This window comes from Temnothorax americanus, unplaced genomic scaffold (genome assembly GCF_048541705.1).
Source record: "Temnothorax americanus isolate GAGA-0224 unplaced genomic scaffold, ASM4854170v1 Scaffold1, whole genome shotgun sequence".
NCBI classification, from domain to species: domain Eukaryota; kingdom Metazoa; phylum Arthropoda; class Insecta; order Hymenoptera; family Formicidae; genus Temnothorax; species Temnothorax americanus.
This window is the reverse complement of record NW_027509230.1, coordinates 8,270,100-8,294,934: the sequence shown is the minus strand read 5'-3', so window position 1 is coordinate 8,294,934 and position 24,835 is coordinate 8,270,100. Positions and strand designations below refer to the sequence as shown.

General features: G+C 37.9%; 1 protein-coding gene across 1 annotated transcript; it reads left to right on the top strand.

Annotated features, from left to right (window-relative positions):
* Window positions 1-6,405: 6,405 nt before the first annotated feature.
* Window positions 6,406-22,844, top strand: Hbn (aristaless related homeobox homeobrain). The gene is made up of 4 exons (XM_077402676.1): window positions 6,406-6,800; window positions 15,515-15,780; window positions 19,793-19,880; window positions 20,804-22,844. The coding sequence occupies exons 1-4, from the start codon at window positions 6,728-6,730 to the stop codon at window positions 21,265-21,267; spliced, it is 891 nt and encodes a 296-aa protein (XP_077258802.1). The 5' UTR covers window positions 6,406-6,727; the 3' UTR covers window positions 21,268-22,844.
* The last annotated feature ends 1,991 nt before the right edge of the window (window positions 22,845-24,835 follow it).

Below are 24,835 nucleotides of genomic sequence, written 5' to 3'. Positions count from 1 at the left end.
ACAGCGGTCTGATAAAGGTGGGCGTCACGAGGTGGCGAGGAGAGGAAGAGATAGGGGAGAGGGAGAATGGGGTGAGATGAGGGATCGTTTCGAGGGACGAGCCAGAAGCGAAGAAATAAACCGGGCACAAACCGGGCACAAACACAATAATTACTATCTCTTTATTTGGCTGTTTGTGTCGGGGCCGAGGTCTGCTCCGTTTTCTCTCTGCTTCGAGCGAGACGTGCGGCGCGCCGCCGTTGTGCAGAAGTTAATAAAATCCCCGCAGAGTCACGCCGGGGTGTGCAGTAACCCCCCTGTGCGACCCCCTTTCCTGCCATCCCCCCTCCCCTTCACCCTCCTGCCCCCACCGGGCTGCTGTACAGAGAGGAGGCTTCAGTTTATTTAGCAGCGACGTAGTCGCCCGTTCGTTGCATCCGATCTCTTCACCACGTCGAATCCCTGCAATGTGTATCTATCCGCGCGTTTCCTTCGAACTCACGTTCCGCGTGCGAATCTACATTTTCTGTTTTTCAGACAGAGGCTCCCCGATGTCATTATTACCATCCTTTTATTTGTGTCCTTTTATTTAATTCCGCGCGCATTTTCTATCCTATTCGGCGCTTCCCATTTCGTATCGCTACAGGTCACTTCATTGCACTATACATCAGACAAATCATTTTTCAAAAGCGAATTATACCTACATTACTCAAAACGGACGGAGGGGAAAGTAAAAGTTTTGACATTTCAGAATGAGGGAAGAATGATATTTCTTTGATCTTGTAAATTCCAGTAAAATGTCGGTTTTTCACCCTCTTTAACAATCCACACATATCTCCTTATACAAAATCATCTATCTTCGTACACTCTGTCAAAAATTACTTTTGTATCAAAAAACGTACGTTGTTACGTACATTATATGTATATAGGAATCTCATTGAGATTGCTTTCATGATTCGCTTAATCGAGTAGACTTGAGCGAAGGGTAAGAGAAGGTGTTCTTTTAACGCTAGCGATCTCGGGGATAATAACTCGTGGGCGTAATTGTTACATCATGGATCCGTGGAGGACGAATAAACGGGCGCTCCGCGAAACGGCGACGATCGAAGGAAGAGGAACGCGAGGCAGGAAGGAGATGAGAAAGGTATGCAAGGCACCACTGGGGGGAAGGGGGGGGGCTACAATAGGCGGCATTAAATCTGCAAAAGAGAGGTGGCTCGCTGCTCGCGGCGCGGAAAGCGACGGAGGTGGAGCGGAATCGAGGCGCAAAGGAAGCAGATACAATTCACAATGGACTCGGCGAACCGGCGCGAAGATCAAACGCCACTCCAACGGGAATTACCGACGTCCATAACTGAAACGACGAGTGTTAAGAGGTAGATCACTTCGTGCGTCTGCATCTGCGTTCGTCGTGTCGCCGCGCCGTCGAAACACGTGCCGCCGAGATGATTTTGCTGCTTTGGCTAACGTTCTCCACGTACTCTCGCAATATTTAGAACAAAAAGTTCTAATTTAAATTGATAGAAGAATACGAAATGTAGAAATAAATTTACAATGTATACGCAATTTGGTTAAGTGTTGCTTTTATATTATAAATATATTATGTAAGTATATTATCGAAGCATATACATAAATACACATGTGTAATTAATGTGTTTTATAAGAATCTTGTATTCTTGCTTTCTTTCTCTTTGCTTTTATTTTTTCTCGAGTCTGTATTCAAGCAATAGTCAATTATATAACAGTCTAATAAGACGAGAGTGACGAGCTGTTATCTAAGCTATAAATAGTATAGATGAATATTGTCGTAAATAGTTATACTGTTTTGATGGGACTATTTTTCATGTCGTTTCGTTAAATATTACTAATCGTTCATATGTGCATTTTCGAAATTATGTGATCCATTGAGACATGTGGTCAAATGGCAAAATTAATTCCCAACGGTAACGCGATGGGATAATGTCCTAAATTTTGACGCGAGCTTTCTTTCAACAACATAAAGGGGAATGAATCCCAACGCTGATTCTCCAAGAGAGGACAGAGTATCAAGGACATCGTTATTGGCCCCCGAGGCCACGCCGCGTATTGTTGTCGCCGGATGAAACGAAGAATCACTGAATTTTATGAGATAAACGAAGCGAGGAGATCCCGCAGATAAGTGATGCGTATGGTTTAGATTTCGACGGTCAAAGGAAATAAAGAGCTTAAAAAATTATACGTAGGCACGTGTTGAAACGGAAATAAAGAAGTTAATTATCTAATTATAGTAGCTTTATAACTATGTCATATAATATTACATGATAAAATGTAACTGCATAAAACGAATTTGTGCACAAAATATTTTTAAAATTAAATTAAATAAAAAAAAAGAATTTAAATACTTAAATTAAAATATACAAACAAAAATTAAGTCTAATTGCTAATATTATAAAAGTTCAAGTTATAAAATTGATAGATTCTCTTCTTTCTTTTTCTCTCGTCAGAATTTTGCGTCATATAAAATACATCTCGTAATTTCTAACGACAATCTAACTTTAATCGTTAATTAGATCAATCAATTGGACCAATACTCCATTCTTTGACGTGTACCTTCACAAAATGTCTTATAAATTTTTACAACAGATTATACAGACGCAACATGCGAATCTTTTGTAGTCTTTTAGCGAAAACGTTTTTTGCGATATTTCCAGCGGGTGGAGATATATTATTGCCGCTTTTCTTTTCTGTCGTCACGGAGGTGGATCACTTTCGGAGATGACAACAACGTGATTTAGCAGACACGGGAAAGTCGCCACGCGACGGTGGCAAGGGGTGGCGAAGGGGTTTGCGCCGCTCTTTCGTGGTTGTATATCAGGGGCGTCGCGTTATTGGCCCCCGAGGCGCAACCGGGCTTTGTCGGCTGGCACGCCGCTCGTCGGATAAACCGAGCTCCAAGAACTGCTGACTTTTATAGGATAAACGGAGTAAAGAGAAAGAGAAAGGGGGGGGGAGAGAGAGAGGGAGAGAGAGAGAGAGAGAGAGAGAGAGAGAGAGAGAGAGAGAGAGAGAGAGAGAGAGAGAGAGAGAGAGAGAGAGAGAGAGACCGTTTGGCGCGCACGGCAACATCGGTTTTATACATCCCGGCATGAATCCGGCGCGCAAATGAGGAGCCGAACGATGCTGTAATCATTCTGGATATGCAAACGTATGAGGTTATTTAATTTTTGCTCACTTAATTCGCGAAATGACTCCTTTATTTACGATGGGAGTTGCGGAGAAATCGTGCGTTAAGGATTAAAGTGTTTCAGAAAGGGATGAGCTTACGGCGATGAGCGTGTTAAAAATCTGTATAATACATTTCAACACCGTAATTACGTAGATCTTTATGATTCTATAAATACGTTATGATTTTACAGAACGTTCGTCACCGCAAATTATTGAAAACAGATGCGAATCGTATTTATGCAATATGAATAAATGTATGCGCACTTAGTTTGTTTAGCAGGCTCTGTGGAGTCCCTTGAAAATCTAAACGGAGATAAAATTATTTGAAAAGAACTTATATTGCGATTATTATAATTATATCTTGACGCGATTCGCAATACAGTGCATATTTAGCGAAAATGAGAAGTCAGTGCAGTTATGGTGACCAGTTGAGTAATTTTATTGACGAAATTACATTGATTTTCTTTTTACGTAATTCGCAAAATATAAAAATTTAATATATATAATATTTATAAATTCAAAATTTTTAAGAATATACGCAAGTTGAAAATCTTAAAATTTTAGAAAAACTTGTCAGTTCAAATTTACCTGCGGTAATCCGATTTTAGGATTACATTAATGTGTATTTTTATGTTAAAACTAATAGAGTCATGCGAATCTTTTCTTAAGAAGCACTAAAAAGCAGAATATTTTATTAATTCTTTGAAGTTTTCAAAACTATTAACACTACAGGTTGGCTATAATGACTGCAAGCCATTAACAGATTATCTTTTCGTACAATTTTTTTTACAGTCTCTAAGGGGACACTCTGTTATTCGGAGAGTTTATCTCATCTATTATATTATCTTATTTACAAAAAATCCTGTATCTTTTCTATAATAAAGTATTATATTGTGACCTTCTAAAACATTTTTTGTCAACGTCTATTTCAATGCCTATGTGACTTGTGAAGATAAAGATGTTTTTTTTTTTATAATGATGGGCATAAATGCCTTAAAAAATATTTGGATTTGTATTCATTCAGTGTATAAAAATAAATTTTATTTAAGATATTTATACATACATGTATATTAGTATATAATATCTGACGATATAAGTATCATGTATTTCTGTGATTTTATATTTGACGGCTTTATTAGTCATATCGGAGTAGTACTTTGAGAAATCTATTTTTTATCGTCACAACAACCGAGTATCGATACTATATTTGCATGATAAAGCCGACTATGAGGCAAGCAGGGACGAGATCGAACACCCACGCCTTTATATACAGATGGCGGCAAACATTCTGTACAACCAAATCAATGCGGAGATTCGATACCTCGTTTTATCGAACCACCAAGTCGCGCACGGACTCGCGACAAGACAAACTGTATTGATAAATCTTCAACAAAGAAATTAATATTATGTCTTTTAAGTAATTTTCAATATTCGATGATTTTCTTCTGCGCAATATTTGGGGGGGGGGGGGAGAGGCTATACTTCTCGAGCGCTGCACGGCATGGATTATAATCGGTACTGTGATTAAAGAGAAGCGATTAAACAAAAAATACACAATTTGTAATTTATGAAACGCGATACTTAACTAGCTCTTCTTTAAATTAACAACATGTAGAATGTTTCTTTGGATTTGCACTGGTTTAGAAATAGATTCTCACAGTCATAGTGAAATGTCATGATTTCACGTATTACGGAATTTTTCGGAATGGATTCCAATCGGAATTGTTTAGTTATTTCCAAAATTTCTATTGTGTTTTCTAGGGAAAACACAATTTCGGAATCTATTCCGAAAACTTCTATAATACGTGTCTAGTAGATTTCTATATTGATTTAAAGGATTGCTTCGTTCGAAAAATGTCTTAGAACCAGTCTGGTGTGTTAACGAGACACATACAAATCACATTTTTCGTAGATTCAAAAAAGATAGGCCTTGCAAAATGTCCCTTGGAATCTTGTTTTATTGTTACATGTTTATATTGCGAGATAATTCAAAATACCTTTCAGGTATTTTTGTCATTAATTCCGCATTATCGAGAAGACGTTTTTACCTAAGAAAAACTTTCAATAAGATAAAATCGCAAACCAAAACAGCATGTTTCTGCACAATAAATACTTTGTAAATTTTACATCTAAGGTTATGTGTGTGAGCGTGTGAGCGTGTGTGTGTGTGTGTGGGGGGGGGACTACGTGTTACTTATCTACGCTGAAAGTAACAAAAATAGAGTTGAAAGAGTTTCGAGCTAAATCATAGCGCACAATCAGACAAGCGAGACAGACAAGAGTCAAAACAAGTTGCAGTTCAAAAGAATGCTTAAAAGACCTCTTAGAGGACCATTTTTCGACAATTTTTCCAAGAATGTCTGTAGTCGCCTCGAGCGACATAGAAATAATCCGTAAAAGAGATTCCATTTCTTCTTCAGTAAATATATAAAAATAGATTTGATGTGTATTGGAAGAATTTATTATATTGTCTTATAATATTATGTAATATTTATCTACTTGTCAATGAGTAACGCATTATTTGTTTCTTTTTAATAAACCGCTCGGAATTCAGCTGTTAAGTTATCTTTCAAAAGAAGATAATATTATTTTCTCTCTTTATTCATAAAAATAGTGTCGCATTTTATCACACGTGACAATTTATAGTGTAGCATAAAATAAAATTAAGATTATAATTATATAAGATTCTTGATGGAGAATAGAATGATGCAATGAGACATCGTCATAATCGAATTATCCGTAACCTGTCAAAATTTCGCGTGTCAAAAGAAAACGGGAAAGGAAAACACATGAGAAAATGACGGGTACGAATGACAGGTGGAATAAATCCGCGAGAAAAGAAAATAAGGAACGGAGAAAGGAAGTGATACCGGGACCGCACAGGGCGAAGGAAGAAGATGGAAGCGACGAAGAAGATGAGCGTAGGTTGATGGATCGAATGTAGAAGAAGAGGAAAGAGCTGGAAGAGCGAAAAGAGACGGCAAGAGGGCGGACGGACAGGGAGGGAAGGGTGAGACGGGTAGGGGGACCAGAAAAAATCCGGGGATTTACGCGGAAAGGGCAAAATATTCCCCGCCCAGGCTTCATTCAGCCTCCGATTACGGGGTGGCTTTGGGTGAAAAGCACGCGCTCCCATTGGCCGAGGGGCTAATATGGCGGTGTTAGGGGTTGCAAGGTGGGGCTGGTGTACGCGATATTAAGGGCTGCTTTCATGTCCGACGAGCCAGTGCGTGGTGCGCCGTCGATTGACGCATTTTCCGTCGAGAAGGTGGAGAACGAGGTTCGGCGTTCCTCCTGTCTCTCCTCATTCCCTATCTTTCTTTCGTTCGCTCGTTTCCTTTCGCGCACCCTCTTCCGCCTGGACCGCACTCGACTCGGCGGCAGATTCAATTTGCGCGCGTGCCACCCGGGACGAGAGAATCTATGATTTGCCAGTGACTTTCGTGGATCAAGGACTGCCGTTTTTCGTATTGCGATTTATATTTGCGAATCGCGGGAGCTTACGTCAGTGATTTCGAAGACGAACGACTCCTGTCTCTCAGATATGGCCCAGACTTATAATCAGAAGAGAAATGTGTACAGCATCGATCAGATATTGGGTCACGCCAAGGATGAAGGTACGGCAAAGTGTCTTTCTTTTGTCTTTTCGAGAAACGCGCGCAAGTTATTTCTATGAGTGGACTTGGATCATTCAGAAGCTCTCTATGTTCTATGTTGACTAACATAATTTTCTTAATTATAAAACTACTTTTCATATATTAATAGAATAACGAATAAATAAGTACACATTTTATTTTAATTACATTTACAAATCAAAATGTAGAAATTCTAATTAAAAATACATTTAGTATTCTATTACGTATAATTATATTTACTAAAAACAAAACTTTGAGAAACCAAACACACAGTTGTTAATTCAAGTAAAGTTAAACGTAAATATAACTGCAATGTAATTCTAATTTTTGCTCTGACAAAGTTAGAGTTTAATACACAAATGTCTTGTTTTTAATCATTGTTATAGTTAATAATGATTTTAATCGTAGATATTTATGATTGATAACGTATTTTATTCTTTATCGCATTTCATTGTTTATCATTTTGCATTGTATAAAGTGCTGTTTACTTACACAGCAATAGTAAAATCTCAAAGACAAAAAACTTGCTATTTAATGTTGTTTAACTTTAATAACTTTGTTAATTTCATTCTTTTTATCTCTGACCTAATATCGTTTCTATTCGTACCTATATATATAAATTTTAAATACATTTACAAATGTTTTTTTTGGCTGTTCATTAACTGATCGATTGTATGTATTCTGACTGAAATTTACAACGCGTTTAATATAACGATATAATCATGTTTTCTTTCACGAAACGATCGTAATCGCGGTAAGATTGATAATTTCACTCGCTCTCGGAATACTTGACTTGTCAACAAGAAACTCCATTACAGATTTTATTACCTTGATACCTGCGAGTACGCTCTCTTTTTTCACTGTAATAAAATAGGTTAGACAAACACTCGCATAAATAACGAATAAACAGGCAGCATTGCAAACTTTTATTTATTAAAGTTCGGAAGAGGTTCACGCCATATATAAGATGAAAACAGAATACTCACTAACTTTCGATTTGAGATGGGCATCGTTAAAGAGAAAGTTTTAAATAAAATTTTCACCTTTTTCTGTTTCACCTTATTTATTATTTTCGTATACATTTTACGATGTTATAACGCCGCTGAAATGCGATTATTAATTTGATAAAACGTTCGTTATACGGTAATTATCCATATAACAATCAGCTAGTTATCGAAGTCATTAAAGATGACCTCATTTTGATATCTGCTTGCGTGGTAAATGGTCTTAGAAAAAACCTTTATAGGGGGTATATTTTCTTTATCAGAGATTTATTTATCTTTTCTTTAAAAGTACACAAATTAAAAAAATTAATTATAAATGATAATATAAAGATAAATGTTTATAACTAATAAATTAGAACAAATGTATCTCTGTATATTTATTTTAATTTGTAAGTTATAATTTTTAATCTTCAATGCCAGGGATTTTTCGTTTTAGTTCCTTCAATGAAAAAAATACATACGGACAATTTTATTTTTCTTATAATTTTTTTTGTTTGTAACAGAGAACGTACTAATATGTAAATAATAAATAAAAAGAAACGTAAATTTATTTATTTTAATCTCAAAAGAGAGTTAAGAAATTCAACTTCAACTGTAGATTGAAAGAATTGCAAATGGCACGGTAAAGGAAAGATACGAATCTCATAGGAATACGCCGTTAACCTTAGGATTGTATGATTAAAGGCAACGTAACGTAATTAGGTCGTCGCGGGTTACAAAATCTGTGGCGACGATCGGTGTAACGTGAATTTACTACACGGTATATTGCGACACGCGAGTGCATGCACGTGATTAGGTTGCGAAGACGCGAAGAGACCGCACGAACGGCAGATTGTTTCGATGCATTCACTTTTGCAGAATCGTCATGGCGTGATAAATCATATTATCAAGTTTAAAGAACTATACATTGCTACGTATACTGGCTGAGCCACAGCCGTGGCTTTATATAGGCAAACAAAACAATACGGCGCGATCGCTGCCCCACGTTTTTATTAAATGCACGAACCACGAACACGCTTTTGCCTTTTATTGCTCAATGTAAGTCATTTTTTCATATAATAATATCGTCTCAATAAGAAACCGTTGGAAGATCGATAATTTACGTCATAAACTATTGAACATAAGACGCTATTTCTGATGGTTATTAAGCTTCAAAAAAGTAATAAAAAGTATTAATTACCTTAATTAACTTAATTACATCCGTAATTAACTTAAACATTTATATATATATATATATATATATAATTTTAAGTAAATTTTAATTAAATAAAATTATTATTTGTGTGATGACCAGTTTAATGACCACTTAAAATTAAACAAATGCGATAAATAATGTTCTTTTTGACACTTCTGTTGAAAAGTTGGTTTTAAGAAGGTGGCAGAATAGCATAGCAAAGAGCTTTCTTATTAGATTTATACACGTGTTTATTACGGATATATCGTGCAAGTGATCGTTCTCTGATGATTCTGATTTTTAGATTGCGATAGATTTTAATTGCAACGATTCAAGGGTAACATTGTTTTCAATGTTACAATCTAAAATGATCAGCTCGATGATCCTTTTATCTTAAATTTTTCATATATGTATATACAGAAACTAATATAAGGCTTTCAAAGACCTAAGCTTGGATCGCATGGCTTTTGATTCTAATTGTTTAAATTTTTCATTCTTTATGAAGGATATATTTTACTAGGAGATTTACTTAGTTTTTTATTTATATGCGATCAGTGATAACTGCTGTAACGCGAATTTAAGGTACGACATTACGACACGCAAACATCGCATATATATACTCGACGCGTATACTGTCTCTTTGTGCGGTGTACAAATATAGAAATGTTACACGTGGCGTGCAAGTACGAAATAATCGTACGAACAATGTTCTGGATATTATAATAAATGTATAAATTATTGGAAGTGCAATTTATGTGTACTTGCAATGTTTGTACATTCTCAGATGAGTCGATTTATGTATCCATTATAATTCATGGCCAACTCTAAAAGCACTACTGCATGATTATTTTATATATATTTATATTTGCCATAATAATTGTAGATATTTTGTGGCTGTAGATATTTTATTGTTATATCACTATTTTTATCATATTATATGAACACGAAAGAAAAAGAGAGAGAAAAAGAGAGTGAAAAGATATGCAACTATAGGAAATATATAGTATATATTACATAAATATTTATTTTATTATACGTAAATGTTCGACAATTTTGTGATAATTTTTATAAATGTAGGTGAACAAACACTTCTCATTGCATAAATTATTAAACTCGGATTATAAAATCATGAAATCCCATCTTTATTTGAGTCAATATGCAATATTACCAAATATTATTAATCTAACATATTTTATATTATCTATACTTTTTATTCAGATATAAATGTACACATAATATTTAAATAATGACGTGTCTATTTACTCGCATATTACTCCAGTATATTCAAAACAAATATCTTTCCTCTAAACTTAAGGTAGGCGTCTCGCTACGTGTTAGTCATGTGACTGTTTGTAGGTTTTTACGTTCAGAAATATATTTCAGGCAATTTTTGCTAAGAGAAAAATAATTTTATAACGTATGGTGTAAAATTCCATACGTGACAAAGTATGTTATTTTTTGCAAATTATGTGATTTTTTTCATTTGACTCCGTTTTGATCAGCTGATCATGCGAGTCGTCGAGAAAGGTTACAAGTGAGAAAAATACTTTTCGATTGAATTTTGACACGTACTGAGAAAGGGTTTCAAAACGCATGACAGGGGTGTCAATCACTATCCACGTCGGCTAAGAAAGCCCCATAACCTGCAACTACAGTGATTAGCCAGCGGCGTTGCCAAGTCTTCCCAACCTCACCTCGACCAAAAAATGTCTGCTCGATTACCGCATTTTCACTAAAATAAACTAAAAAATTAGCAGCGAAATCTCCGGTAAACTATATATATTTTATGGTCGCATCGGATTCTTCGAAATCTAATGTACAAAAAGCAATGTTTTTTTCTCACTTCATCTAATCGAAAAATGCGAAAATATGTGATTGAAACCGTGATAGAGCCTTCTTTTTCTGGCCGTCTGTATGAAGTAATGCAAAATTTGTGATTTTCGAGATCGATTTTCTAGAGTAAATAGTCGGTAAGGAGCCACATAAAAAATCGACCGCAAAGCTGATCATATAATTTGATATAAAATCCGAAATCGAAAACTTTATCTAATACATGCCCTGACGAGACGACTACCTTAAGCGTATTTTATGCATTTTTATATGGGATTCCTAAGGGGCTTGCATTTTATAAATTTTCATAAACGCGCGCGTTTTACAATATTTTTTTTGAAAACATGGTCTCGTCGCGTTTTATCCCGTTGAACACTCGTGGCCGGCGTATTAACGTAAGTCCTTTTAAGGACTTTATTAGATTTTCAGCGTAAAGTCCTCGGCCACTTATAATCCGCTCCTGTCTCACGAAAGTATATTTCGTCGACTGAACGGATCGCAAATCCCTTTTAACGCTTAACGCTTAGGCGCATAATCCGCATAGATGTATAGGCGCGTAGGCGCATAGGGCGTTCTATCGGGAAGATGATCATTCCGGACCTGTCTGGTCGTACAAAAACATTTCCATTATCCTCTAATTATTGTCAAAACAAGATTTGTCTGGCCCATAATATATGTTTGTCCTTGGACCTAAGCTCCTGTTTTCTCTTCTTTAATTTGTGCAGTTCGAGAAGAAATAAAGACTGAACACAAAATGCCAGAAAATTTTGACCATGTTAACGCTTCGAATAAATCCTAGCGTGACAAAGATAAGTTTTGTGTTTCTCAATATTCTTAGGTATTAGTACTTCTAAATTTTCGTGACATATAATACAAATCTGAATAAAAAAATTAACAATTTCCATGAATTAATAACAATTTTTTCGAAAAGAAGATTTCTTATACTTTTGAAATTTCCGCGTATGTAATATAATATAATGAGTGCTTAAGATACGCTTACGAACACGATGCAATTATAGAAATAACACTTTAAGATAATACAATCTTCCAGGAAAAAGGATCATATTGTCGTTCAAAGGGCTACGTAATAACGCGTTTAGATACACAACATAATATAGAATGCCTTTGCTGAAATATGATAAATTACATCGACTGATTACCATGATGACTATTCTCTTTATTAATATCTTTTATCAATTGTTAAAATTTATTAGTCCGTATTTATGAATTGTTGCGATTCCCCTTAATCTCTACAATTACGCGGGTGTTTTCATCTATGACTTCATGACTGCATCAGGTGGTTCCTTTGGCGCCTTACGATGTGATGATTCGCGAGTCGCGACATGTGCCCGCGCGATCGGCACGGTAAATAAATTTTTAATTTCGCTCTGCGCGTCTCACCCTCTCGGCCATCCCTACCCTGCCCCATAGTCGCCTGGTCCACATCAGGCGTCGGCGCATCGTAGATTTAATAAAAAGCAGTGGAGAGCTAAGCATCAAGTGGGTACTCCATTGTGCCTCAGCATAAAAACATTGAAATCTCTCTATTCAGCTTGGATTAGTACGACGATGCCTCTCTCTACACGCGTATGTGTATACGTGCGTGCGTGCGTGCGCGCGGCTTCCGCGCGTGCACGCACACGCGTGCATACCGTGCGCCGCCGGCGCCGGCGGCGTGCATACGTTTTCAATCGTATCTCGGTTCATCCTATCACAACTGCTGGCTATGTATCGACATCGAAAAGTAGGATTAGCATTATTACGCACGAGTAGTAAATGCTTGTCTAATTAGTCCGCGCGGAGACGCGTAAAAGGATGTACGTGCAGGGGTGGATAATCGTAAAACCTTTTCGTACGGCCTTATTACGGTTATTCGAAAAGGTTACCATGTGTTGCCGATTGAATTTGTTAAATTGGAGTGCTCAGAACGGTAGAAATTTGAGTTACGAAGAAACTAAGTTAAAGAGGAGCCAGAGAAAAAGAAAACGAAGTACCTGGCGCAGGCAGTTCTTGATATGATTAATTTGTATTATAGTCATTTGTTTGGGTACTTAAATATCTGAAATAAGAGGCTTCTGTGTAGTTCTGGAATATTCTCACTAAAATGGGATTGAAACAATATTTTTTGTAGGCCGTATTTAAGTCCATTATTTTAAATTTACACTGCGCAAATGAAATAAATGACATTATTTAAATGTTTGCCAAATGATTTGCCAGTTGATTAACGAGGAATATTCGGAGCCATCTAATTTATCCATGACAAAAATTAATCGGAATTCTATTTAACATTTAATAAGATAGATTTTATTTATTAAACTGGACACTATGTTTCGAAGATGTAGTACAACGTAACGCAAAATGATTTCGAGCGAAACGTTTACGAAGCGGATTATAATTTAATATGAAATTTAGTCTGAGTATATGTGCATGTAAGCGGATGCAGACGGAGATGTAGCTTTGTAGTTAAATTGCTGCTTCGGTCTCAGATCGTTATCCAATTATAATAGGTATATTAATCTAAAACGCTACATGTAGTTAGCTAATTAATAATTAGCCTAGTTCGCGGGTAGTAATGAGGGCGCAGTCCATGTGATGAGTTTCATCAATAGATCGGCAAATGTTCGAGTTATTTACACCACGCAGACTTAATTTTTCCTCCATTTATATAAAATATAACCGCTGCGCGAGATAAAATAAAATGAATTTAAAGATTTTCTCATAACTGACGGATATTTTGATAACGTTATTTTCTTTTTCAAGGAGAAAAACGTGGCGCCGGCTTTATGCCACTCCAAATTCTCCATATAAAAAAGTTTGACCGCATAAAAAAGCATTGCGATATTTTGTAAAGAACCCGAGAAAGAACCTAAGTATAGAAAGGTGCTCCTCGCAAAAGACGATGAGGAAGTCGGAGAAGGATCGCGCGTATCGTTCTCAAGATTACCGACACGAGGGAGGGTTCACAGAGGAATAATAAATCGCGCGGCAATTTGTTGCGCGCGCGTGTGTGTATATATACAATATATCATCGCTTCTTACAAGCGTCAAAGAGGTAACAAGGTTTATCGCGATGCTCGATTTTTACCGCTCGCATAGCTCTCGCCGTGACATTACCGCGATGTATTTTTGCGGAGAATATGTGAGATACTTCCGCTACTTTTCGCTCGACGATACCTTCGCGACATCTCGTTAAGCGCACGGCACGATAGCTCGTTGCGCCTGCAAGCTCCATTTTTAAAACTCGTTACGATGAATTTATTTTTAACGCCGTCAAGTGCCTTTCGAAATTATATGCAGATCAACCGATTTGTTATTATCTGGGCGTTCGTGCAATATCAAGCGCATTGCACGGACGTTTTTCGAATATTTTTGCGCGTATCGATTTGACCGTTGTAGAGTTGCAAGTTTTATGGCAAAACTCGTTGAAATAATCGTTGTCGCTATAATTATATAAATTTTTGTAAATATAAAAAATAAAATATAAATAAAAATTTCATAAATGTATTAATAAATTAATCGCTACAAAACCTCCGCGAAGATTTTATACTATTTTATCATAAAGTTATTTATAAACTTATCTTTTATGTACGATTAAATTTTATGTACGACATACCGCGCGATTTGGTTTCTCACCTGAGACGAATCAGGCAATCTATATATGCGGCTACTATGTCTACGTGTAGTTTACTTTAATGAGGCTTTAAACCCTCGTTGATATTCGCGCAAAGACAAAACGAGTGATCGTGGTAGGAAATATGACTGGGGGTACGAGGCGGTCGCGATCACAGAAAGCCGGGAAGGGTACGCGTTTCACGGGGGGTGCAAGGCTCGTTGCTGTATCGTGAGAGAGAGAGAGAGAGAGAGACAGGAGAAGGAGGAGGAGAAGGTAGGGTGTGGGCAGTATGCACTCGTGATATTTGCTAATCACTGACAGCGACGGCTTTTAAGTACTGTCGAGCACATACGTATAATGTGCGCACTTACATTTGTAGGGTATTTCGCGGGCGTGTACACGCGGGCAGATGTATGGAGCGGTGCAAAAAAAAAAGAGAATAAAGCGCCGGGTGAGGCTTAAAAATTGGCAAATCCGCCGATCGGACGTCATCGGCGTATCGGTTATATCGGTACCGGTCGTTGTGCGGCTTAAAAATGAAATTGCGCCCGTATCTCCCCGCCGCTACCGCCGCCGCCGCCAGAGTTGGCATATCAGGCAAAACGACAATTTCGTTTTGGCAACGCGAGCGATATGGCTTAATCGCCTCCCGATCGCTTCCCGCGCTCAAGTATCGGACGTACCGTTTGACGTATATACGCCCGTTTAACAGGGCGAGGATGCGCCAAATAAATTTCGAGGATTACAAATTCTCGCGTCTTACGGAACGGAAAGTTCTCCTTTTCGATTAGTTATACAAGTTCCTCCAAAATTTGATCCTAATAATGTCACACTACAGCGCGCATTACGCACGTTTGGCACGCATGTCTACGGTATAAAAATAATGTATGTTTTAGAATTTTTATATAAAATAATAATACTTACGAGAGAATTTATTTAGCGCATCTCTTTTATTATTTAAAATTGTATTATTAATATTATTAATAAATATTCTTTGTCAAAAAAAAATACGCATTGAGATATAGAATAAAAGAGATAAATTGGCGCTTTAGAAGTTGCGTGTTGTTGATTTCAGACCACGCGACGTCGTCTGACGCTGTAGTTGATGGTGGCGATACGGAGCTCGGTCACCTGAGCGATCATCAGATCAACGACGCGCTGCACGATCCCTTGAATCTGGGTGAATCCGACCGACCGCGCAAGGTACGAAGATCGCGAACGACTTTCACGACCTATCAGCTGCACGAACTCGAGAAGGCCTTCGGGAATACGCAGTACCCGGATGTGTTCACCAGAGAGGAGCTGGCGATGAGACTGGACCTATCGGAAGCCAGAGTACAGGTGCTTTTCATTAATTCAATCATTGCAGAAATGACCATAAGCCCATGAGAGGAAAGATATTGCAGAAATAAGTAAAATTCTTGCAAATATTTAGATAGGAAGGTAAAAATATAAAGTAAACTAAAAAATTTCAAGGCACGTGGGTTCTTAATTTGAGAAAAGAGAGGAATATGGGATAGATATGGGATGATTTTGAGTAATTTACATAAATGTTTAAAATTTTCTTTTCTATGGGAATAAAATGCAAGAGGTATAAATTATAAATAGAACAGATGTAGCAAATTTAAATGTTATAAATATTGTAGCTCAAAAGGAGACAACGGGTGTCTCGTATTCCTATTGTCTTTTCAGTTATTGAATATCGTGTTTTATAAGAATACAATATCTAGTCGCGACACTCTCGATTATCATGTGCTTCCAAAAGATTAGCTTATGCCCATATCTCGCAATGACTAATTCAAATATTCCACAAATGCGGCTTGAGGCGAATGAGATAAAGAAGTCCGGCCAGATTTTACCAGACAGTTGCAGAAGTATAATTAACCTTTCGTCGCTTTGACTGTGGACGAATTCACAAAGCCTGAGAGGCACGCGAGTGTCGTTGAGTTTTGCTCATTTGATAGTGGCAAGTTTCGTAAGTAGTTTTAATGACGAGTTTTAGATTCGGTCATCAGCGGAATGAAATTTAAAAGGTTAACTCGTTGCTCGCACGTAATTTTGATGTTAAATATGGAGATTGTAAAAAGAATTCGAGGCAAAATGATGCAATAATCCATATAAGCAAAAAATGCTGTATTGTAATAACGTTCATGGCAAAACATATTTAAATAACTATTAGGATACTAGTTTTGTTACTCATAATTATAGATTTAAATTTATTTCATAATTCACACAAAGAATTAGGTTTTTACATTTCTTCGTCGCGATAAAGTGATTCTATAGTATAGCGATTAATGCACAATAGCGTAAACTGATTTTCTGCACGTGCAATTTTTACGAGGATCGATTTATACGTAGATTTTGCGAAGGTTTGAGGAACTTCAAGCATCCTCGAGCGCTTGCAGAATTGCGCTTTAGCGACTCAGCCTCAAGGCACTAGTCACTTAACTAATTAGAGACTATTGTGTCGCAAAATTTCATGCTGCGTTTTCCATCTGTAATTTTGCGAAACATACACTACGCCCCGAATTCGATGATTAATTTTATAGAAGAAGGGCTGCCTCGTGCAGACTAGTAATCTGCTTTGGAATTACTTTAAACCGGCGTCCTTGAAAATTCAAGTACGTTGCAGCGATGGGGTTGTAGTCCAATCCATGATAACGGCCGGGGTATACATTGTTTCGCGATGATTTGTACTCCCCATCTCTTTTTAATATATGCACTGTAGTAAAAGCAGATTAATTTTGAAACGTAAGAAATAATTCAGTTTTGCGATTATATAAATGAATGACGTTATGTATAAAATAAATAATTAAATTACATCAGTAAACAATTATTTGCGAAATGGTAACGATAATTCGCTCGAGTGCTGGTGAAATTAACATGCATAAACGGTATTTATACGTATAAATGAGTATCGAAATGAATACATTATAACGTCGCAACACGATCCTTAACGAATATCAGATAAAGAAAGAACCTCTTATCGATTTTCTTTCAAGAAATACTCTTGAATCGGTGCGTTCTTGAATCGAATCACCCGATTCGATTGTTTTATTCCGACGTATACGACAAAGAAACTGTCGACAATTTTAGAGGAGGCGCGCACGCACACTTGTACACGTACTTTCTGCATGTATATAACCGTGGGTGAGAGTGCGAAGGGTTGCGTGGTGCCGCCGGCGGAAGGGTGGCGATGATGCTGAAAAGAGACAGAGAACATTCCGATTGGCCCATTGTGGTACAGCGGAGCGACAATGCCGGCAATTGGCCGTCGCTCGACAAAACCGCTAAATGATCCGCCGCGGCGCACAGTGGTGCCACGGCCACTTTATTTCAATCTAGGAAATCCTCCAGTACCCCTCTCCCCCCGCGCGCCCAACCCCTCCCCCCGCCCCCACTCACGCGCCGATTCCAGATGCGAAATTACCCCATTTTTCGGTATTAACGGCTGGCCGATGTATCGACGATCGGGCGCGTATGGTAATGCAATCGCGAGTCGTTTCTGACGTTTCCTACACCCCGGCAGATTTGCCACCGCCGGACACTCTGGATGGAATTTTTATAAGCTACCGTGGTCGTCGCGGTGCGATTTTCGCGAAAAGACAATGTCCTTTCTTAATAAACAATATGTTATTTAAAAAAAGAGTTCTTTAAGAATCTTTCTCTTTTAAAAGGTAACTTTATGTTAATTTAAAAAAAAATTGGTTAAAAGTTTAATAGAGAGATCATATCGAAGGTTCAATTGATAAAAGGTATATCTATAAGAGTTCCAAATTCAACGTTGATCGATGTACAGATTGCGAAAGTACATTGCCGATTTCTATGGTAAATGGTTCGAGAGATTAATGAGGTATAGAGTTAAGGAAACGCGTCGGCGTTGCAAACTTTCGAGTTCGCGGTGGGTCGCTTAAATGACGCAAGGTTTGCGAGCACTTAAGCGTTAGAGGCTATTCAGGAGCGATTAAATAATTAACAGCAATTAGGCAATTGAATTTCATGCCCCTCCTCCCTCCGGTCTCGCAACGCTGACCTCTTTCCCTCGCTTCAACGTTATTCCTCTCTTCTCTTCCTCGATGCCACTTCCTTCTCCCTGGCAGTGCACCCTCGATTTTCTCACGTTGCCTTGATTTTATTCCGCAACCCGGCCGAACTAACTCGCTAATTTGTCTCGATCCAACGGCCTGCCATAAGTCATAATTTCATTTGGTTTTCAAGTAAGTTATAATTAATGTCGCGTCGCGTATACGATAAACCGTAATCTTTCGCGCCTTCTCCGAAGAAAAGACTAACAAACTATTCAGATGCGAAAGAGTATGCGACCTTAAAATTTTACTATTAATAAATTTAATCTTTTATTAAATGGATAATTAACTAAAGACTCTCGATATTAAAATTAACCAGGTAACAAGGAAAAAGTGGGCTTTGAAAGTCAAACACGATTATATATAGCTGTGCGTGAGTTAACGTTATGTAAAATTCAATTGTTACGATTTATAACTTTGTATAGAATTGTTAATTAAATGTTACGTAACGTTAACTCACGCACAGCTAACCGCGTTTGACTCTCGAAACCCATACTTTTTCTTTGTCACTTGTTAATTTTAATCTTTTGTATTATTTATAATATTAATTATGTAAATCTGCTAAATAATTTAGTATATGCTTAAGTATTCATTGTTTGTTTAGTTTATCTATATGTATCCATGGTTATGTTTTTTACATATTTAAATATATATTTACATTTTTTATATTTTATATATGTATATGATTCAGTTTTCTTTCTGTGAAAATAAAGATATAATAAAATGTTCTTTCTTTTTCTCTATTTTTTCTTTTTCTTTTCTCTTTCACCCCCTCTTCTGGTACCCACGAAAATTCAGAATAGCTCAGGTGGAAAGCGAAAGTATTTATACGGCAACCGGACCAGCGATAGGGTCGTCAGGGGTAGACGAGAATAGAGAGCCGGAGGCAGGGGTTGCTAGTACTCATGCAGGGGTACGAAGGAAATCAGGATAATTGTTAACAATTAGCTTAATCAACCTCGAGAGCAAGCTTTTGTTGTTGGCCGCTCTGATACGCGCGCGTCTGGGGTTCTCATGGGCTTCCCTTTCCTGCTAATTTTGGATCTTCATGACGTACATCTGGTATTTCGATAATTCATAATCAGTTGAAATTATGAATCGCCTCTCAACGGTTCAAATAAATTATTTAATTAAATTAAGATTATAATAATATTTTCTTAGTAATCTAAAAAATTATTTTGCAATAATTGCTTAATATCTTTAATGCCAATTAATATAAAGAAATCGTGCTGAATATTTACTCTACGAAGTATTCCTCTTTGTTTTAGGTGTGGTTTCAAAATCGACGTGCAAAATGGCGCAAGAAGGAAAAGGCCTTGGGCAGAGATACGAGTTTCATGCACGTCGAGCAAGGAGGTGAGTCTAATTGTAAAAAAATTAAAATTGCTCGTGGAGACAATACTATTTTTGACACAAGCAAAAAAGGAAACTTTTAGTAAGAAAAACTGTGTCTTGCAATTGTTAATTATTAGACAATCAGATATTTTACTTTACAAAATTTCTTGAAATGTAATACGGTTTAAATATTTTTTGCCGTGCGTTGCATAATTGTTATTCTCAAGTGTTTCAGTAAAATAGAAAAATTTTTCGAGTTAGAAATTGGTTTGTATTTTTCTTTTCTGTTTTTTTTTCGCAACAGTGCATGGATTAATGTCTTTTTATTCTCTTCATTCTTTTTCCTTCTAATAGTGAAGTAATCGCGAATGCTCGTTTTTTCCACCACCATTGCTCCCTTGCTTTGCAGTAACAGTAACACGTGTGTTATACGCTTGCTAATATGCGCAAGAGAGAACGATAGGGCGCAAGTTATAAAGGGTAGATGCAATCAACGACAATTACGTCTAATTTTAGTGTCGGTCGTCGCAGCCATCACGTGCGAATGATATAGAACAGAAACCTGGCCGATTATTTTTTCATGAGACGCTCTGCGGATAAAGCTTGTATACATCGAACGTGCGATATTAGCAGTGAAAAAAAATCTAATAACTTCAGCATTTGTAGTATTTCAATATCACATAATAATTATTTTTATTACGTATTTCCAACCGCGTTACGAGAATCCCAAATTTCTTCTGCGTATTAACTCTCTCTAAAAATAATTATAACAAATCCTTTTCACACTCTCTAGTCTGGAAAAAAAATAAAAGTAAAAAAATAAAACAGATTTCTAAAGTATAGATAGCGTAGATTGCTCACAAACAAAGTCGATTCAATTTTCTTATATCAGAATTTGAAGCAGCGTCAAAGGAGTAAGCAAGCTGGTCGAATCCTGTTTACAGGTGTTAACGAGCTGTCCCTTCACGCGCGGCTGCTGCAAACGGCCAGCGGCGTTCCCGGCGCGGATTCCTCGGGTCCGCCGACGAGTGCGTTTCCCTGGTTCATACCTCCGGTATTCCCGTCGCCTTGGCCACCGAGCGCGCCCAAGCTGCCGCCGTTGCACGCCCTCCTGTCGCAATACATCGGCCTGCCGTTGCCGCAGAACCTGGCGTCCCTCGGCACGATGCTCCCGGTCGGCCTGAACCCGAGCTCGTCGCTGAACCACAGCAACGTGAACGGTCACTCCCTGGGCGGCCACTTGCACGGGCACCCCCTGAATCTCGGGGTGCAGAGCATACCGCAGAACCTGAGCTCGAAGAACGACAGGGAGGAAGATTCGGCGTCGTCCGACGACGAGATCAGGAAGCAGAGCGCGGAAGTGCTGAGAGTGAAGGCGGAAGAGGCGCTACGCAAGGCGGACAATTAACTGTGAGAGCTTACGGATTTTTGTAAATACAAAGAAACCTCCTCGGTTTACCCGAAAGAACCGTTTGATACCAACGTAAAATTTTCGCTCGGCCGTAAACACCCGCGAACCTGTAGTATCCTGTATGCGTCAGAAGTTTATTTTGTTTGTCAGGCTGCAAAAAAGAGTATGGATTCGTGTCGTTAAGAAAAAAAGACTCTCCGTCACAAGATCTATTAGTAAAATTATTTTTGCATTTTCTTCCGGGACGTTCTGTAGGACTTGGATTCGAGTAGCATGTATTCCAGTAGAAAACAGACAACATTTGATACACATTTGGATATTTGTTGTGACGTATCGGTCGTATTGTTAATTTTGAACATGTTCAATCAGCAGCGTAGTCCAATCGATAGATTGTTGAACTTACACAACTTCAGCGCCAATTAGATATTCGCGCAAGACGCAATAATAAGTTTACCAGTCATTGATCAATAATTAGTTGCTGACTGAATACACGCGGCCTTTCGACCTAGAGTTATAGAGACTCGATTATTGCAAATCGGTTTATTCAAATATGTTTTTAAATAAAAAAGCAAACTCACGGCAAAACACAAAAATATTGGATTTTGAATAATATAATAATGTAACAGAGACTTTAAACGCACGGAATAACGAATGTAGTTTCTCCCATTCGGAAATATTCAAAAATATTCAACAAAACTAACAGAACAATTTGTGTTACTTTTTAATAAACAGAAAATAAATATATCATTCATGAATTATTTTTTAATATATTAATATACAAATATATGTATATAATACATATTTATTAATTTATGTTTTATATATAATATTATTTGTCGCTAAACAAATAACATATATATACAAATAATAAAATATTTCAGAAAACTACAGAGACCGCTAACAGTTTATACTTTATGAGAAGACATTTGATTGCTTATTTTTATTCGCGTTGCAGCGAAACATCAAAATGTGAGATTTGACAGATAACAATGCACATAGCGCAATCATGCATTGTTATAATATAATGGGTTACGTACTATTATTTGCGTCGTAATTATTTAGCACTGCTCGAGTTGTATTTCGACGGCGACACGTAACAATCTATTTCATCGATGTCAAAAACTGATTGCGTTTTTCTACGTGAATCAACATGTAAAGGCTGATCAGACTAATTGCTCCACTGGGCTAACTATAACATCAAAATATTATTTAATAATAAATAATTCATAAATTTGATTTAATTATGTTCCTTTACAAAAAAATATAAAAGTTGCGTATTCATCCTGTCACAACTGCCTTATCCCGTATGTAAAAAAGATAGATGAGTGCAACCGCGTAGAATTCCTTCAAGATTTAAAAGAACATAAGTGCCGTACAGGATCGTCGGTGTACGTATCAAGTGAAAAGAGAGAGAAAGAGAAAGAGAGAGAGTGTGTAAGGAAGTTTTGTAAAATACATGTATCATACGACCATTAGATATATATCATGTATACATATGTAACATATATATCAATATAAACTTTGTGTAAATATGTAGGCTACCCATTAAGTTAAAGAAATATATTAAACCTAACAAAGAACCACACAAAACTGTATTTCTTTCAAAACTATCATCGTCTATCGTCATCTGCCAACACAACGTTGACAGTCGGAAACGATCTTTCCTCACAAAAAAGTTCGAGATAAGTTATTAGTTAATTAATTACTCATCTCAAATAATTATCAGAATCGGTGCAGTTTTAAAAAAAAATTGTGAGAAAATTAAGTAGACATATTTGAATTAATAAAGATAATGAAATTAAGGGCTAGTGAAAGAGAGAGGTGCTTGGAAGCATTAGAAACGCCATCGACTGCACGTGATCAATTTTCAATATTTATACGTTACATTTTCAAGCGTCTCTATATAATAGTCTTTACTAGCGAATCACGATTAATAAGCCACAGGTGCCTCAGGTCCGACTCTTTCGCACCCGTCAATTCGGGCCTCAACTACTCTAATTCGTCCTGTCCGAGGGCAATTCACACGGGGGCGAGCTACAAAATCGCTTCCGCGTCATTAATCATGAAAAGATTTGGCGTATTGGCCGCGTCATTACAACGATTTCCTGAATTCCGCGCAGCTGGCGGTGCCCCCGCACGGACCCCCGGATTCCCACGGGCCCCAACGCGCCGACTGTGTCGCGCGCGTTTAATCGCGCACCCCCGCCTTCCGCCCCCTCCCCCTCCCTTAACGTTCTCTCCCTCTCCGTTTCACCCCGGGCTCCGCATTTTCCGCCGTCGAAAGTGAATTTCGTCCGTATGGGCGGGATCGGGCGCATCCCGGCGTGAACGCCGGTAACACGCACAACGGCAATTACAATCCGGCCAATTTATACGCGTTATCAGAAATTTATCTGTCGCAAAGGACGAAGGCCGCACGACGAACGCGAGAGTTAACGTTATCGCCTGGCGTTATCGCACGGGAAGGTAATTATTGCACCACCTGCTTGGACACTAGCCGCGCGATCCGCGCGAGCTCGATAAAACACACAGATAACGCGGCTGGGAGAATGATATTTCATTTCGAAGGTATTTTATCGAGGCTCGGCACAGGTAACATTTTACTGTAACGGTTACTCGATAGTTTCTTCTTAATAATTTTTAGAGAGAACTAGGGAAAATAAAAAATAAGTAAATAAATATGTCGACAGAGAAACGCAAATGGCAACGCAGGTTGTTGCGATGAGTATATAGGTGTTCACCTTCGTGGGTTTTTAGGCGAAGAACTCAGGACGGCGCGCTCGAGAAGCGGCGCAGACATTTTGTATTGACACATTAGGTGAAGTACGCGCACGCTTTCGAAATGCTCCGCTTACGTTTTAGCTCAACGACCGCGTCGCATAATGCTGCAAAGTTCCGCTAAATGGAACCGCACTAGAAGAAGGAGAAGGAAACGCTCGAGGTCCACTTCGCCTCGATTTCGTCCGTCAGACGGTATTGCTGAATTTCGGTTTCGGCCCTACAATCTCGCGTCTTTAGGATATTCGGCGCGAATATGTAAGCCTTCTTTTACAGAGAAGTTAGAGAAATAGCGTATATACTGAAGAATACTAACAATTTTATGATATTAGATGAACATTTTTAAAGAAACGATCTAACGTCTTTTATGTATCTTTTTGTTTTACGTTGTAAATTAATAATCTCGAAATATTTGGTATAATTTATGCATTCTGAATGTTAACTGGTTCACGTCTTTTTCAGATAAATTACAGGCCAATATTTTTTGGAAAACATAATGTTGTTCAGCGCCAGGCACACATAATTGCGCTCGCATTCTCCAAAATGGAAGAAAAGCGATATTTCCGGCTTTAAACGCCTGTCCGCCTGTTTCAACTGATTTCCACTAGCTGTTTCTCGCCTTTTTATAAAATGCTACAGCACAGATGAAGGATCACAGTTGAATACCACTGATCGCGATCGCGGTTGTTACGAAGGACAATTAGATTAAAAGCAGCGCCTCTCGCGGCGGCTTGAGATCCATTAGTGCCCATTGTGCCACCCCATTTACACCCCCGCACCGACCATC